The sequence below is a fragment of the Polypterus senegalus genome, chromosome 13 (assembly GCF_016835505.1).
Source record: "Polypterus senegalus isolate Bchr_013 chromosome 13, ASM1683550v1, whole genome shotgun sequence".
NCBI classification, from domain to species: Eukaryota; Metazoa; Chordata; class Cladistia; order Polypteriformes; family Polypteridae; genus Polypterus; species Polypterus senegalus.
In genome coordinates this window covers 38,829,763-38,849,000 of record NC_053166.1, presented here as the reverse complement: position 1 = coordinate 38,849,000, position 19,238 = coordinate 38,829,763, and the positions used below count along the sequence as shown (strand labels likewise).

Genomic DNA, 19,238 nt, shown 5'->3' with positions numbered 1-19,238 from the left:
TCCCCCTCACTGGGTGTGTCATGAACTGACAGTGTAGCAAAGAGCTCCTGGTTATGGTGTGGAAGTGACACATTTACCAGGGTCACTGAAGGACAAGGCAAATTCCAGCTGACAAGAAAGAATAAAAGAGTCAGAAAAGCAGTAAATATTTCTGGGTAAACTTGTTTTTGTTGTGTTTCAGTGAATGAGTGTTATAAGTGTTTAATATGTTTTTGTATAGTCTTCTGTTAACCATCTTAGGCTTGGTAGGTCATTACATTGATTTAATACTATTTATACTGTATTTTGTTTTACTATGATGGCTTTTCACAAATGGTACTATATAGTATAATTATAATACCTACTGCAATTTTTGTTTCCTTTATAGTGTTCTATGCCCTCCTGTGTTGTAGCCTTCCATGTCACATGTGCATTTGATCATGGCCTAGAAATGAGGACAATACTGGCTGAGAATGATGAGGTGCGGTTTAAATCCTATTGCCTAGAACACAGCAGCAACTGTGGCTCTGGAAACAGCAAAGGAGATAGGAGTGAGTCAAGACTGCAACCAACAGGGGGTGCATCTGAACTAAATGGGCTGCAGGCTGCACCAGACAAAGTGGACAAGAGTGAGCTGGAGAAGGCCAGCCAACGAAAGCAAAAACTGCAAGAACTAGAGGAGGAATTTTACAGACTAGTCAACCCATCGGATGTGGCTGAGAACTTAGGCCTTCCAGATTCTCATGTTGACTTTGTCTACCAGTTCTGGAAACTCAAAAGGAAGTCAAATTTCAATCAACCTCTTCTGGCACCCAAGCGGGATGAAGTTGACAATCTTGCCCAACAGGAGCAGGATGTCCTATACCGTCGCCTAAAACTTTTTACCCATCTACGGCAGGACCTGGAGAGGGTAAGTTTAACTCCTCATCCCAATTAGACTTTTTCCAGGAATATCTGAATGTGTCATTTCAGTCACCATGTGTCAGTCATTGATTGAATTATGTTTTATGTGAAATGGGGTTTTGTGTGTCCTTGAGAGGTCAGCTCGAAACATCTTGCTGAAATCAAGATTTCAAAGGTGATGGCTTTTATAGGAGGAATATGAAAAAGAGAATTTTACTTGGATATACATCATACATGTTGTTGTTAAAACAGTCAAAACAAATTTTGATAAAATGATAGAAACACTTTTGGGAAAATACATAAATCTGTATATAAAAGTATATAAATACATTAGATTTATCATCCACTCACCTATTTTCTGAATTCATTTATTTAAATTCATAGTGGCATAATGCCAAAGCCAAGGTTGGCTACATCAGACACAAAGCAAGAACTAGCCCTGGACGAAGTGTTTGTCTATCACAAGACAAAGTGAAGCCTACACCCATAACATTCATAATGAGACACCAGTTAACTTAACCTTCATGTCTATGAGATTTGGAGAAAATGCTACACCCACAAGAGGAAAACATTCTTTCATACAATAATTATGCTGATATCTGTCCCCAGTCTCCTGAAGCAGTGAGGCACCAGCACTAAACATTACTCCGCTATAACATCCTGTTTCAAATCCATCTATCTCATTTTTCATTTTCTAAACGTGCTCATGTCAACACAGAGTTGCATCCACTATTTAGTAAATATAATTTCATTAAATTTCACATAAACAGTACTCTGTCCTGTGATATATTTCCAATATATTCATCCATTTTTGAACTCACAAAGTTATAGAGAATGGTGAAACACTTCACTGATCTGGGCTTTATGGCAGAGTGACCAGAGGGCAGCCTCTCTTCTGTGAAACACACATGGAAGAAACAGGATTCCCAGGTCTGGTTAAACCAAGAATGAACTGTGTGGCCTTAATTCTAAGCATCATGTCTAGAGGAAACCTGGCACTGCTTATCGCATATCCAGTAGTGAAGTCTGTTGGTAATGGGATTATGCTGTGGCGTTATTTTGAGCGGCAGGGTTTCGGGGACTAGTCAGGGTTAAGAGAAAGCTGAATAGAGCAAAGTACAGAGGTATTCTTAATGAAAACCTGCTCCAGAGCAACTTGCACCTCAGAATGGGTTGAAGGTTCATCTTTCAATAAGACACTGACTTTAAGCACAAAACATCGACAACAGAAGAGTGACTTAGAGTTCGTTTATACTTCACACTCAGAACGCAGATGCACCCGCATCCTGACTGTCATGCGTTCCCAGTGTATATTTGACGCATCCTCTGAGCAGGTCCTCAGAAATTAACGTGACAAGTGCGCGATGTGTAGTACCAGCAAAAAGTGTAGGGAGCAGAGTACGATAAAAGTCAGAATTTGACGTCAGAGTCTCTGCGGATCCTGGGAGATCGGTGTGCGCACTTCAATGTTTGATGAATAGTTCGATGTGGTGAAGCAAAATACCGACTTACAGATGCATTGGTGGTGCTTTTATATTCAAGCATCATATATTCCTGATCGTAATGACACAATTCATTTTAAAATTCTCAAATACCATCCTTTGTGCCGAGTTTTTTTTTTTTTGGCAACTTCACAACAACAGCATAATGTACAGCACTGTATTTGAGCCACAGAGAAAAAAAATTAAGGACATGGTTAAAAAACATGTATTTTCTGATTAAAGTGGAAATTTCGTCTTTAATCTCGAAATGTCCACTTTAACCTTGTAGTTTACTTTATCATTAAAGCAGACCATCGTAAACGTCATCCTAGTTTTTAATCGCTACGAGATTCTTGGACTTCCTCCTGACCTGACAGCAGTGGCAAGCAGCAATAGATCACCATACAGAACACATTAAATGTATGATATTCCAACTCTCTGCCAATGTAGAATTTTTAGATTTATACTTGATATCACGTTCATGATGAAATGCATTAAAGTATGTATGCTACATTTTACAGATAATTTTTTTTTTAATTTTGTTTAAATAATGAATACTGTTAATAATTACAGACATGGGGGTGACACAGTGGCAGAACAGTAGCACTGCAGTCTTGCAGGGAGTCACGTTGCTGGTTTTCCCTGCTTGGATTCCGCACTGTGCTCTAGTTTCCTTCCAAAAATATGCAGATTTGGGGATTTCGTGCCGCTAAAATGACTCCAGTGTATGTGTGTGCTTGTATTCACCTTGCGATGAGCTAAATCCCCATCCAAGGATTGTTTCAACCTTGTGCCCAATGCTTGCTGGAATGGACACATCCCTGGATTGATGGATTTAACCATTAAACATCCTTTTCAGAGATATTGTGGTAAGGCGTCATCAGAATTTAATGGGTGTTCCAGGCAATTCACAACACAGAGAAGCCGAACCTGTTCTCACCGTGATAATATCTCGCAGTGCCACCTGTTGGATTCCTCCAGATTTCCGGAAAGTACACGCGCAAGTTTAAACAGTAAAAAGCTTGCGTAGCAGGAGCGTCCGCTGCAGCATGCGTTGCACCGCATGAAGTATAAACCCGGACTAAGGGTCATCTCTATGAATGTCCTTGAGTGGTCTAGCCTGAGCCTGGACCCTAATGAAAGATCCAAAGAGACCTGAAAATAGCTGTCCACTGATAGTCACCATCTACCCTGACAGAGCTTGAAAGGATGTTCAGAGAAGAATAGCAGATAATCCCTAACACCTAGGTGTGTGATGCTTGCTTTGTCATACCCAGGAAAACTCCACGCTGTAATCAATGCCAGGTGTATTTTTAGGTACTGAGTAAAGGGTCTGAATACTTTTGTCAATGTGATATTTTCAATAAGTTTGCAAAACTATATAAAATTCTGTGTTTGCTTTATAATTCTGTGTACTGAGCGTTCTTGATGTGGGGAAAGTTTGAAATGACTGCAAAATAAAATAAAAAAGGGAAGACGTCTGAATAATTTCAGAGTACACTGTATTAGCTGTAGCTGTAGTTTTGTTTGGGATTTCAAAAGATTGACCCTCATGGTATTAGCTCAATACACCATTGATCATCTTATCTTGTTTAACATGCTTCAGGCACATTTTTGATTGGATTGTTCCTGTTTAACACACAATCCGGTTATTCCTTTTAGCACCATGTTACAGAACCTAACGTGTGTTCATCCAGCACAAAATCTTGTTCCTGAGAAGGTGACTACGTCTTCCGTTTTCTTTTTCAAAACGGCCTCAGTGGATGGTAGTTTCTGATTCAGTTCTTGCTTCAGCTTATGTGCACATGAACTTTTAAGAGAAGCATTACCAACTGTAATGAGTGTCCATTTCCTGCAACCAAAGTCTGCCTATCTGGAAACGTTTGGTGCAAGGGTCTATCAGTCACGGCAGAAATTTCATAACTTAACTGCAAGTTGAATTCATTAAAGTATAATTGCAAATTTCACTTTAATTCAAAGAATGCCTTATTATCTTGGAGAGTTTAAATTGATCAGATGAAACATTTTAGACCAAGTATTTAATGACATTTTTATGTTGGTATTTTCAAACCTTTTTCAAACTTTAGAGAATCTAGTTGGAGAGTAATTTGCAAGCAGAATGAAAGAAACATCCTCTTCAGATGACTGGTGTAGTCCTACAGGGCCATATTGTGCTCTGCTGGCCTTCTGGGTGTGGGGGACTAGCATGAATAGTGGTGGTAAATGAATACCTTTCTTGTATGGTGTCTTGACATGGCATACCATACTGAATGCAGCAAGTGTTCCTGGGGCTGTATTAACTAGCATACTGTATATGTACCCTCATTCTTTAATTATGAAGAGGATGCATAGTGATGGCCGGCTAGAAAGAGTTAAAAAGGATAGACAGTAGTGGAGTTACTCAGGCTCAGATGGAGTTTAGAAACTAACAAACAGAATTTTGGAGGGTTAAGCGAGGTAATCAGGTCAGCCCACCCCTGATATATGCACACACTTCAGCATATGCCGCTTCTTTAGATTAATTATGTTGCTCTGTGCTGGTAGTGCTGTCTTTCCTTCGCACAACACAGTGTGGAGGCGGCAGTGCTAATGTGGGCATTGGTTATTTCACAGATATGTTGCACAGTACTCATAACAATAATTCAGTTCTCTTTAGGAGTCATTCTCCAGGCACAGCAGTCTCCAAATCTTCAGCAGCAGTTGTCAGTTGGTTATAGGTGATCTTTCTTTTCAACACGTAAGAACTGTAATTTGTTCAACAAGTGAAAGCTGATTTTTTGAACCCACGCAGGAAAGGGAAGAACACAGATTTTGAGCTCAGCATACCACAACAATGAACATAAGATAATACACTTCTAAGGTTTTTTTTTTTTCTCATCTGTGGTTCACATAAAGGGCTTCTCATTTTGCTTTCTCTCATTTATTGTCTCATAGTCTTGTAAGGTCTTATAACTCCTACAATAAAATGGCTACATTAGCCTCAAGAGAAACAGGTTAGAATGTGGTAGGGTTAGGCAGCACAGTCTAAATGCTTCCTGGTTTCCACTATGACTTAAAGGATGGGTTTGGTATTTTTCAAGTCAAGGCTATTCCTTTAAAATCATGGTATATATTATTTTTATCATATGGAATTGTTTTGCTTAAATTAAAAAAAACACTGTGCCCATTCTTGCTGTTTAAACGTGAAAACAAAAGCCTTAAAACTTACCAAAATAGATTCATCATTCAACCCAAGCATTCAAGTATATTGACCACTGATCCACATTTTGAGATCATCAAGTTATTTTTGGGGGGATATATATATATTATTTTATATTATTTTATTATTTTATATAATTTTTTATTATTATATAATATTTTATTTGTTTATTTATTTATTTATTTTGTGAGATTCTGCATTTTTAGAAAAAGACTTTGTGTGGTTCGTTTCAGTGCTTGTGTCCTTCTGCAGCAACCATTCAGCCCCAAAGGATGGCTTCCTTCAGCATATCCCTTTTCACCTCAAAAAAACCTCTCCTAACACTTTTATTGAAATTATTGAATGTTACTACAAAGGTGTGAATTGCTGTTATGTAGAACTACTAGACAATAATTACTGAAAAATTGTAACATTTGCAGTCAGTCACAGTTTGTCACCACATGTGATTAAAAAGATCATAGATAATTATGAAAATCTCCCTGTGCACCACTTATTTCAGTTATGGGATGGAGGATTGTTTCTACATAGAGATTGCTGCAGGATTCTGCATTTCAAGAGACAGCATCACTAGTGGTATTCAGTAATTTTATAAAGAATAATAAAAATCATTGAAAACTGATACTCAGAACTATTGTGGGTTTGAGTAAATGTATACTGTATGCAGTTAAGGTTACCAATTAGTTTTACTCACTCACATTGTCTTCAGTTTTCTTTATACTGTTTCCTTAGTAAGAGTGACTCAGGATGCACTATATTGTAAAATTTGTTAATTGTTTTATGGTGCTTGATTCTTTTCATTTGTGGTTGAACTCTATTGCATAATCTCCCTTTTCATCTCTCCAGTATGTTATTATTGTGTGTGCATCAACATGCCACAAAAAGTGCATAATGCAGAGTGTTGTTTGACATTGTGAACTTAGTAACAACATGTTAGGTGGCCTTGGCTCTTTCAAAAATATATGGCTTTAATAAAAAATGTAAAGTAATGTAATGTTGTCAGTTCAGTTTACATTTATTGTCATATGTGCAAAGTACAGTAAAACTTTTTTTGCATGCTTCACCAACATACACCACGCCATCACTCGGCATTAATCTCACTTAGTAGGCTGTGTAAAATATGACAACACATGTTGTAATAAGCAAAAAAGTAGCCCCTGCACAACTTCTATAATCTCCACAGACCCAGATGGAATTGTTATTCATGGTGCATAACTACAGTTAGGTAAAAACATACAGTATATAAAATTACTGGAAATGGCATTTAGAAATTTTGCGTACATAGGAATAATTAGCATACAGCCTGCACCTGTTTCAGTGTCAAGACAGAGAAGATGGCACAGAGTGGACAGAGCAAGATGCATGTAAAGAACACGATGGTGGAATATGGTACACTCACAGTCATGGCAGACACAACAATGTATAAAAATCAAGAATAAATTGTTGATTTTCTTTTGTTTGATGCTGACACGCATCCTTGACGGTAGCCAGTAAAACCAATGTAACATGGAACTTAACTAAATATGGTAGCGGCTGTCAAACCAGTGTCCTTGTATGTCAGTCAGAATGTATGCTAGTATTGCATATACTGTAAGAAAAAACAATTTGAATAGACTGGTGGGCAGTCATAATGGTTTGATGGCAGATGCATGCTAAAATTAGATGATCTCATGGCATACAGATTGCTCTGCCACTACAGCAGGCACTGGGCACACTTTTGTCCAGAGCATTCTTTTTATAAGCTATGGCGGAACAAAACTGGAGATTAAACAGAATTAGAAAGTGAAAAGGAGAATAAATTGCAGCATTAAGTAACAGCAAGGTTACAGACAACTGGTGATTTGTGGTGCACCTGTAGAAAATATAAGCCTTCACCCAAAACGGAATCTGTGAGCAGAGAAGTAAACAGGAAATGTATCCTTACCTCTACAAAATATAAAACAAGGATCTGTAATAAAATGAATTACCTTCAATTTCCTTTTGTTTTCATAAACATGCATCAGAAACACATAAGTCATGCTTTCTTTAGGCGTAGTCTTTATCACCTCGAAACTAATCTATTCAGTGAGTTTTAGGGCTTTTGTTTTCACATTTAGACTCTTGCCCTTTAAAGCCCAGTTTAAACAGCCAGAATGAAATTTTTTTTTTTTTAATTAATTTCAGATTAGAATTTCATGTGGCGAATTAATATATGCACTCATTGGCAAAGGTTTGTGGACACGTGACCATCACACCTGCATGTGCTTGTTGGACATCCCATTCCAAAACAATAGACATTAATATAAAGTTGGATCCTGTTTGTGGCTATAACAGCCTTGTACTTCTGGAAAGCTTTCTAGATGATTTTGGAGGAGTCTGTGGGAATTTATGTTCATTCGGCCAAATGTGAAATCAGGTACTGATGTTGGACATGGCTTATAATCAGCATTGCAGTTCATCTGAAAGGTGTTCAGTAAGGTTGAAGTTAGAAGCGCATATTTATCTAAAATGTTTATATATAGTGCAGAAATTAACAGTACCCTTTACTGGAACCAAGAGGCCTATACCCACACCCTATGAAATAGACGCAGACCATCATCCCTCCTGCACCAAACTTTACAATAGGCTCTGTGCAGTAGAGAAAGTAGTGTTGTCCTGGCATGCACCAAACCCAGATTTGTCCATTAGACTTCTGGATAGTGAAGCATAATTCATCACTCCAGAGACCACATGTTCACTGCTCCAGAGTCCAATGTTGGCACATGCTTTGCACCACTCCAGTCAATGCTTGGCATTGCATATAGTGATCTTATATCCACACTAGTGCGTTTTCATTTCAAAACTAAGTTTTTAAACTAAAGTAATCTCCATCCACACTGGAATTTTCACATCATTTACAAAATTAAATCTTTGTCCATACTGAAACCGAGTTTTTAAACTAAGATAATCCCCATCCACACTGAAGTTTTCACATTATTCATAAAAGTATATCTGTCCATACTGAAATGCCCAAAAATACATATGATCTTTACACAAGGTGTTGCATGCAAACTCCGTTTAGAGACTATGTAGTGAAAAATTCAGACCCCTGTAAAAATCTGATTCCTCTGTGCTTTATGCGCTTCCAAAGTATCAATGCTCGCAGGACTCTGATAGAGCATTTACAGCATAGAAAAAGAATCTGCAGAAGGATCCACAGAAAATTGGCCCCATGTCACATCAATTTGATGATTACATTTCGATTTAACAGTCTTTAGAACTAGCAATGGTCATTTTGTCATTAAATAAAAACACCACAAATGTTAAAGTGATCTATACTATAAAAAGGCAAAGCCCTCACTGACTGACTGACTCACTGACTGACTCATCACTAATTCTCCAAGTTCCCGTGTGGGTAGAAGGCTGAAATTTGGCAGGCTCATTCCTTACAGCTTACTTACAAAAGTTGGGCAGGTTTCATTTTGAAATTCTACGCGTAATGGTCATAACTGGAAGCTATTTTTCTCCATATACTGTAATGGAGTTGAGCTGGATGGCCTTGGGGGGCGGAGTTTCATGTGACATCATCATGCCTCCCACGTAATCACGTGAACTGACTATCAACGCAGTACGTAGAAAACCAGGAAGAGCTCAAAAAAGCGCTGAAGAAAACATGCATTATATAATTGAGAAGGCAGCGAAACAATAAGAAGCGAGCGACTGACATATACAACCATATTCATGAGTGCTGCTACTTCGGAAACAAAGCACGATGTAAACCTAAAGTTTAAATTAAGTTCATAGACAGGCTGCCGCTGGTGTTTGTAATTTAGTGCCTGCCCATATAAGGCCGTCCGTCAGCGGCAATTCAATAGAAACACTGCCGCTAAATATTCACGGGTGAAGGACTGTGCTTATGCAGAGGAAGATGAGATGGTCAGGGTGGTGTTTGGCACAAACTCAGCGAAACTGCGAGAGAAACTTTTAAGTGCCAGGTCTTAGCTGACATTACATACAGCCGTGGACATCACACGAAATGGCACCAGCACAGCTGGGAACCTTCGACGCAAGAATACCAAGCGGCTCACGTGAACTGACGTAGTGCACAGACAAAAAGCAACAGTTCCAAAGAGTGCTGAACAAAAACCGAATTACACAATTGAGAAGGCAGCAAAAAAATATGAAGCGTCTGATACATACAAGCATATTCATAAGTGCAGCTACTGCGGAAACAAAGCACACGGTGGAAAAACATCCGAGGTTCGTTTCCCGAGTGGGGATGTACTGAGTATGTACGCGCGCTTGCCGATTCATTTTAACCTCGCATCTCCTTGGTTTGGGACATATGAAAAAATATGCGGTTAACGCAGAATCATGTTACGTTATTTTTAAAATCTTTCCTTTTCTTAGCACAAGCACAGCTGAGAAGCTTCGATACATGTACTCCATACATACAAAAAATAACGCATTTAATCACACTTTCAATTCCAAACAAATGGGAACTTTTGTCAATGCATGCTTTCCTGGTACATCGATTACACTGATGCACATATCACAGCTACAAAAATGTTAGTCGGAATGAAGCGCGTTCCTACGACTGATCGGAGGAAAATTTCTTTTCAAAAAACTACCCGAGCGAAGCCTTGATAAAAGCATGGTTTTGTGCACACTGAAAAGCAAGCAAAATTAGATGCATTACAGAAAGCGGACTTTGTGGCTCTTACTGGGGATCATTGGACTTCCGTGACCGTTAGTAATTCTAAATACATCTAATTACAAAATGTTCAATGATCACACTGTTTTAGCCTAATGTACAAAATAATTTTGGCTAAGGTTACTCAGAGTTTAAAGATTAAGTTGGTCAAATTACCTTTTATGTTTCTGACTTATTTTTTAAGAAGAAAAACTGCACTTTATGTTGAAATTTTGGTTATTATTATTTAAAGACAATACATTCTGAAAATATACTTAAAGTACTTAAAATACCACTTTATTTTTAAGTCTGCCCAATTTTAACCAGGGATGATATTTTTGTTTGTTTTAAATTCAAATGCAGTTTAAAAGCATTTTTTTTTTCAGAAATTAAAACGGCTTCAGTTTACAATATTCATGTCCATGTCTATTATTTGATTCTGTCGCCCACTAAAACCCTTTTAAATTTAAAAAAATATTTAGGATTTGGGGCAAATTTACGTAAATGCGATTACATACGATTAATCAAGATTAATTATTACACAGCCTCTAATTAATTGGATTAATTTTTTAATGAGTCCCACCCTATATATATATGTAGATATATATATGTAGATTTCTATATATATGTGTATATACAGTATATATGTAGATATGTATATGTGTATATATATATGTATGTATATATGTGTGTGTGTATATATATGTGTATATATGTATGTATATTTATATGTATATATATGTATATATATATATATATATATATATATATATATATATATATATATATATATATATATATATATATATATGCCAGCAACACTCATGACAATGACAAAACAATTACATTGTCAATCATGTTACGTTTTATTAAAATGTTTCCTTTTCTTTTTACTTCTCTGCCAAACAGGTATTTTGCTATATATATCTATATATATATATATATATATATATATATATATATATATATATATATATATATATATATATATATATATATATATATAGAGAGAGAGAGAGAGAGAGATATGACAACAACACTCATCATATCAATGAAAAAACAATCACATTAACAATCATCTTACGTTATTTTTAAAATATTTCCTTTTCTTTTTCATAACTTCTTTAACACACTACTTCTCCGCTGCGAAGCGCGGGTATTCTGCTAGTACTTAATAAAACAAAGAAAGTGTTTAGCTTTATGTTCATTCTCAAGAGGATTGACTAAAAGCAGTCCACAGCAGTTGTACCAAACAACACGTGTAAAACTAACTCAGTAAAGAAAATAAATGTGTGCATGTGTGTCTATACAGAATCTTCACTTTATGGCATTGTGCTTTCATGTCTCTGTCCTGTAATATAGTGAACTCAGTTGTATTCTATACCTATCCACTTTGTTAAGCTCTTTGTTATTAGTTTTGCTTTGTAAAGTGCTTCTCCTTACTGAAAATATGAAGTTTAAGTAATACATATTGATAAGAGGCTGTCAACTTAGTTTTTACTATCTTACTTTCAGGGGGCTCTGAATTTTTCACTACAACGGTAACCCCACCAGCCACAGGATTTAGCACAAAATTGTAATGACCAGTAAATAATTTACCTTTTGAGCATATATTCAGCACTAAAAAAAGAAGCATTATTAAGATGCATACTAGTAAGCAGAACATCAAGCACCAATAAAAAGCAACACTTCTATCCCCACTATGTTGGACTACTGTATGTTTTGTTCTGTAAAGGGTGACCAGTCAGTGAATGAGACCTTATAATAAGCAGAATGTAATTAAGGAAGAGCCACAGAGTAAGCACAAACCAATCAGAGCTCAATTAGAGTATTATTTTTGGAAAATTATGTTTTTGCCTGTCCAAACCACAATGCTGATTCTACATTTATGAAAGTATGCGATTCTGGAGAGTATTTTCGAGAAATGTTCATTTTCAGGGGTTCAAAACAACAGGCTAATGTGGACAAAAGGTGAAAATGGAGACAAATGTCTGTGTTTTTAAATGAGAACATAGTCAGGTGGATGGGACCTTAGGATTGTGCGCAGTTGGTCAGCCATGGAAATCCATTCAATGAAGCTCCCAACTTATAGTTTTTATGTTGATGTTTCTTTCAGGAGCAGTTTGGTACTCTGTTGTGAGTGATGCAACAGATGATTGGTAATTTTACACACTATGCACTTCAGCATTAGGAACCCTGCTGTGTGAGTTTGAGTGAATTTCATTAACATTGGTCCCAAAGCTACAAGAGGCACCACAGGTTTAAAATATAATTTTTTAATTAGGACTTACTTTACATTTACAAGAAATAGGTTATATTTCAAGAGTTTCTACTTTTCCTATAGCCTTCAGACCTCAGCATTGCTTGTATTCTCATTTTCATTCTTAGTGAAGTCCTCAGTAAACCTCATTAACCTAATTATCATATCCATTGGACATGTTTAACATTTTGCAAAGGTCTTTAATTGAAAGAGGTTAACACTGCCTCCTCATTGCAGCTTATTTAGTTCTGTGAAAGTATTAAAAAGTAAATTATGTTTCCTCAAAGCTTGACTTTGGTACATGCCATCTTACCTTCTGAAGATGAAGCTTGCATTCTGATGGTTTTGTTTCTTTAAATGAATGTCATTCAGCCCATTAGCAGCACTAAAAGTCACTTTATAATTAAACTCTCAGATTAGGAGCAAGTCACACAATGGGGATTCTCTCAACAGAGTGACTTTTCAAACATTAATGGTCTACAGTCTCACTTCAATTTGATTTTGACAATGGTATTAATAAGGCAAAATGAGGGAACTACACATTTTCTGAGGAAAGAACCACTCTCTTCAAAAAAAATATCAGAAATGTCTGAATATCGAGACTGAAGTATTTTACACTGAGAGAAACCCACCTGGCCAAAGACAAAGACACTGAATGTCCCGAAATTTTTTTTACACAACGCCAAAACAGCCAACTCAGTCTCTTTCTTTCTTTCTCTTTCTTACTCTTTCTTTTCTCCAGCCACCTCCTCCTCCTAACTCAAGCTCCTGTCTTCTCCCTCCCGACTCTCGCCCCAAGTGAAGTGTGGTAGTCTCCTTTATACAGTACCCAAAAGTGCTCCAGGTGCTTCTTGATTAGCATCCGGTAGCACTTCCGGGTGTGGCGGAAGTGCTGCATTCGGATTCAGCTCCTCTTCTGACAGCACTTTCTATTGTGGCGGAAGTGCTGTCGACCACCGTTCTGGAGCTGTCCAGGCACCCCTTGGCGGTGGCCACGTCCTCCCACAGGGTTGAGCATCCCGGCTCCGTGGCCCCTATGCAACCTAGGAAGGCTGCCCTCTCACGTTCCGGGGGAAATACTGCCCCTCTCCCGGGCCTTCCCGTCTTCCCGCGTCCCGGTGGGGCAATGTCCCCGGACATCTGTCACAACACATACAGTACTAGATTTGAAAGTAGAAGTTTCAGGTATTATGACTGCTCACTGCTGTCTCACAGGTCCAGGAAATCAAATTAAATTCCCTCTTAGTCATTAGCTGCATGGAGGTTTCTCTTTGTCTAAGTCTGTTATTCCCTCACATCCATAGAAAATGGAGTTGGGCCAGAGTAATTGATAGTGTGTGTGTGTGTGTGTGTGCATGCGTGCAAAATTGTGCTCTTTGATGTATCAGAGCTCTATTCAAGGTTGATTCCTGACTTGTGCATTATCCAGGCAAGGTAGGCACAAGCTTTTTGTCATAGAAGGTTTTGATTTAACAGGTTCAGACACCAGATAGATGGAACAATGAGACTGACATGTTTTGTCCTTATTGCAATTATTATGGTCATGTTTTGACAGCCTGGATTTCTGTCATGTGTTTAATGATAATCAAATGTGTGGCTTTATTTTGTGTGCCTTGTGCAAATATTGATTGTCGAGATAACTGTGTGGTACAAACAGCACTATTTACTAAACATTCTCAAAATATGTAAGGTGACACTCTTTGTGCAGATTAATATACACACATTCACAACATGTCTGTATGCAAGCCTCCGACTCTACTGTGTTCTTGATTGTGTCCACATTTGCATGTGGACAGTATTCTCCATTCATATTTCCCAAGATCTGCATAAAAATATTACCCAAACATTCTTTAAATAAAACCTCAGAAGAAAGTGTTTCATAGTTCATAGAATTCAACAACACAAGTATAGTTTTGTTTATGGACAGCAATCCAGTTACATCCTTGTACACTTCTACTGTAATTCTGCCCTTCACTTTGCATTCATCCTCTACCTAGTGAGAAGCACGCTGTGCATCAGCACTTCTGCTGTATGTGGTGTGGTCAGTATGTGGTCAGTATAGTCTGGTCTTTTATATTCTGATCTCAAATCAGACAAGTAAGTGTATGTGCTGCACATTTTTTACTTGTGCATAGTAATGTGTTTAGTGTCAGTTGGCTGAAGGGCAACTGCTAATTCTCAGTATCCATTCTTCTTGATATTACTGATGGCTTCCCTTTCTTGGGGTGTGAAAATGGAGTTTCTGATTTTGTTTGCTTTCCTCACTTTTCTGTGTATATCATATTTATGGAGGTTGATTCTGCTCATTTCCATTAATTGAGCATAGTTGGCAGTGCACATTGGACCTGACTTTTACAACTAAAGTGTAATGGTATTCCAAGGCACTAAATGTAGTAGCTCTTTGGTCCAGTGTAGTGACTATTACAGACATATTTCTTAGCATGACCGTTAGTTTGTGACATTTCTAGGATCCATGAATCAAGTTGCATCAATTTGATAATTATAAAATGACTAATTCAAAGTTCTGACCCTCTCACCCAAAACGGCTTTTTTCACACCCCCTCTTCTGTACCTTCTTAACTCATGGTAAACGACACTGGATGACCACAAGAGCTCAAAGCAGTCTGTTGAAGTAAAGAATATGTGAGAGTATCTGCAGATGTTTCAGTAATTGGCTTTGTTTTTGCAGCTAAGGTGGACATTGTACATGAGATCAATGTCTAAACATACTTTAAAAACTAGATGAAGAGGAGTTGAAGTTGGAGTAAAAGTTGAAATCCATGAATCCATCCATCCATCCATTATCCAACCCACTATATCCTAACTACAGGGTCACGGGGGTCTGCTGGAGCCAATCCCAGCCAACACAGGGCGCAAGGCAGGAAACAAACCCAGGGATATCTTAGTAAATATATTTACATCCACCTTAATACTGTAAAAGGATAAGTGTCTGTGTGTCTATGTATATGTATGTCTGTCTGATTGCTATGTTGCTGTCATTCCAACAGACTGTGCATCACAAATATTTGTAGTGCTAAAATGCATTGAATTTGTCATTCAAACAGATGACACATCACAAACATTTGTAGTAATGCTTTTTATTACATCAAATGTGAAATGCTAGGTGTAATGCATTTTATTACTACATGCATTATAATATACATTTCAGTAGATGGTGCACTGCAAATGTTAATGCTGAGGTCTGTGTTGATTAGTTAGATTTCATCCTGTCTTAGATAGATAGCATAGCTAGATTTTGGTATCTGTATAAACACTGTCTATCTACATCAGAAGACTTCATTCTGCATGACCTAACAGATCATCATTGTCCACTTTGGGAAGCATCATGCTCTCTCTCAGCTGTGATCTTTGCAGTTAGTCAACAACAACAACAACATTTATTTATATAGCACATTTTCATACAAAAAGTAGCTCAAAGTGCTTTACATAATGAAGAAAAGAAAAATAAAAGACAAAATAAGAAATTAAAATACGACAACATTAGTTAACAAAGAAAAGGAGTAAGGTCCGACGGTCAGGGTGGACAGAAAAAACAGACGGCTGGGGAAAAAAAATAAAATCTGCAGGGGTTCCAGGCCACGGGACCTCCCAGTCCCCTCTGGGCATTCTACCTAACATAAATGAAATAGTCCTCTTTGTAGTTAGGGTTCTCACGGAGTCATGTTGATGGTCATACAGACTTCTGGCTTTTAATCCATCCATCATTGTTGGAACATCACTTTTCTTTGAGTGCACCACCACCAAAAGGATACCGGAAAAGGAAACAGAAGAGAGAGTAGAGATTTTAGAGCCACCATGAAAAGTTATTATAATGAGTTGGATATACAGAGTCATTACACATTTGCCCCCTTGTATACTTGGGTTTTTATTTCTATCCCAAAGACATCCAGTATGATTAATAACTCTTGATTTCATTCTTCTCTTCTGGTATCTTGTCCTACATTCAATCCTGCCTTCCTCTAAATGCTTCTGGGATAGGTTCTATAACACCATTTACTATACATGAAATAAGCAGCTTAATGAAATGGACAAATTGCCGAATTATGCTTCATATTTTAATGCATAGTGTGTGTACCTTTGTCTTAACTAAAACTAAGAACCCTTGAAAAATGGTTTCAGTTTTACACATTTTAAGCACTCTGTGTTTTGCTTGTTCCCACAATAGCCACTTATTTTGAGACCTGTATTCCCTTCTTTTGGCTTGGTATCACTTGCTAATTCTTTTTTCCAAGGCAATATGGATTAGTTGAACTGCATATTTTGTTGTTAGCCATCTGGCTTCTTGTTTATTTGTTTGTGTGGGCTGCTAAAAGCTTCTGCCTGTTGTTTTAAAGTAAGATTGTGTAATTTTGAGAGCTCTTGCAATATCTGTTCTATGTCAAGCGTTAACTCGGGCCCAACACAGTTTCTGTTGTACTTGTGCAGAGGATATTCCTGGAACAGTGTGATCCATGATCGTCTCCTTTTTTTCTGAAGAATTTGTTGTTCATTTGAACAACGCTCAAAAAGTACAAATTCCTTGTGTTTTCTTGCACTGCTCCTGGGGTAGGTTGCTGGTATTCTAATGCATTTTTGATGCAGGAATTCTGTTAACATCCATCCTGTCTTAATACTCATGCTCAAGGTTCTTTCACATTGACACTCTTACTTGATTTGCAAGGTATGCACAAATAGTGACTTTCAGACAACCATTGTAGTAAAAATGAAAGTTTTAATTGTAAATGTTCAGAGTTCAATTGGGAAACTGGAGCCCACACTAGCTCCTAATTCATACTGGCCCTCTTTCACAGCATGATTGTGTAGACTGTAAATGCCTAACACTCTAGTGTTCTCTAGTTGTGTAGTACACATTTGTGGTAAGATATCTTAAGGCAATGTTCATATGTTGTTAATTTGTTTGGGTTAACTGTTGTCCCAGACCTACAGTCGTGTGGTATTAAATAACTAGGCCATACAGGGTTATCACCGAGTATGTTTGTACCGTGAAGTGAGGCTTGTTTATCACTAGGTGCTGTTTCCCTAACAATAAGAACAGATCAGATGGTCAGGTAATCTGATGAAAGAGGCACTCAGAATAACAGCATTCCCTTTCTATTATATGTTAACTTCACACAGCTTGCCCCTATTGAACTATGTGGCTGTACAAATATGGGTATGAAATGTAACCCTCTGGTTAAAACTGGTTACTATTTTGATTTAAAGAGAAAGGAAATGATTATGTACAAATATGACAGTATTTTGTGGTTTACTAACAGTACCTCAATATTTGTTCTATTTATTTTTTCAGCAAATGATTTTATTCCGAGTATTCTACTTCAATTTGGAGGACTGGCAGACTACAGGAATACACCACTCAAAAAATATCAGTTTTGTATTCGTTACTTGCCTTGCATTGTTTGTAGTGATGGGCAAAAAAAGTTTTAAAAATTAATGTCATGTTTTCAAAGACAACAGAGAGAGCAAAATTCCTGATACAATGGACTTCAATGGTGAAAAGATTGTAACAACAGCAATATGATATCATAACACCTATAAAAACCTCAAATTGCACATGCCATATAATCTAGATGTCATTTATTCAGTCATATGTTTGCAGTTAGTGATGAGCGAACACCACTGAATTCTCTTCGCCTCAGGCTCACCAAACTCGGAGAAATGAACTGAAGTAAATGGGGAAGGAGAAACTAAAATATTTGTGAGAAAATAATTGTGAAATGGTTGAATTAATGTTTGTGGCAAAAAATATAACCTGAGGTATGAAGCAGAAGTGCAAACCACTGTACCACCATGCCTCCCTGGAATAAATTTAAGAGAATTAAATATCAGAACAGTAACATTTCTTGAACACGGTGGCAACAGAAGTAGCAAGCATACATTTACTAAGGCTTGCTCTCCACAGATTTGACAGCAAGTACTCACCTCTCTCAAACTGAAAGTAGTTTGTTTTTATTTTCCCTGACACATTTGCTTATCCCCTGCTGCGTCTACCAATTAAGCACAACACTAAAGCACGTGAACTCTTCACTCCTTCCTCCTTGCATCAACTGCACGGCATTCTGGGTAATACTATAATACTGCTTTCCGGCAATCAGTCATGGCCACACCCCAGTGTGGCGGAAGTGCCGGCTGCGCACCCGGAACCCGTCCGGGTGTCCCCTGTCATCTTCCCCCCAGCACTTCCTGGTGTGGCGGAAGTGCTGGGCTCCAGTGATATGCAGGCATTGGGGCGCCGCCTGGCGGTGGCCACAGGTCCCTACAGGGCTGGGCTTCCAAGCCCTTTACCCGAGGCCCCCTACATAACCAGGATGGACGCCCCCTCACAGTCTGGAGGAGGCACAAGCCCTCCTCCGGTCCTCCTGGGCGTCGCCGGCCGGGGACCACAATATATACTGTATATATATGTATTTTTTATTTTTTTTATATATAATGTTGACCTCCAAGTGGGTGTGCCAGCCACCCAGGCAGACACAAGTTCAAGTCCAGTAGGTAACCACCCATACAATCAGATCGAGACTCAGACTATTGATGCTATGAATGTAATTACTCTGCTCTCCAGGCCATCAAATAAGCGAACCACATGCCATGGCGCAGCGTAAAGGAGCTTTGCTTCTGACGCTGACGTCCGAGGTTCGATCCCTGCAAGGGGATGCATTGGAGTGTGTACGCCTGATGAGCCCAAATAAGGACAAAACAGGTGTTGCGTACTCTTTGCATTATTTGACAATTAAAATATATAACATTCTGTTA

At 38.0% G+C, this 19,238-nt stretch overlaps 1 protein-coding gene across 2 annotated transcripts in view; it reads left to right on the top strand.

Annotated features, from left to right (window-relative positions):
- The window catches only part of jade2 (jade family PHD finger 2), a 323,216-nt gene that overhangs the window by 220,090 nt on the left and 83,888 nt on the right, over positions 1 to 19,238 (top strand). For both annotated transcript variants that reach the window (XM_039774037.1, XM_039774038.1), the window contains exon 9: positions 368 to 889. In XM_039774037.1, coding sequence (XP_039629971.1) covers positions 368 to 889 — 522 coding nt within the window. The remainder of the gene's footprint in view (positions 1 to 367; positions 890 to 19,238) is intronic.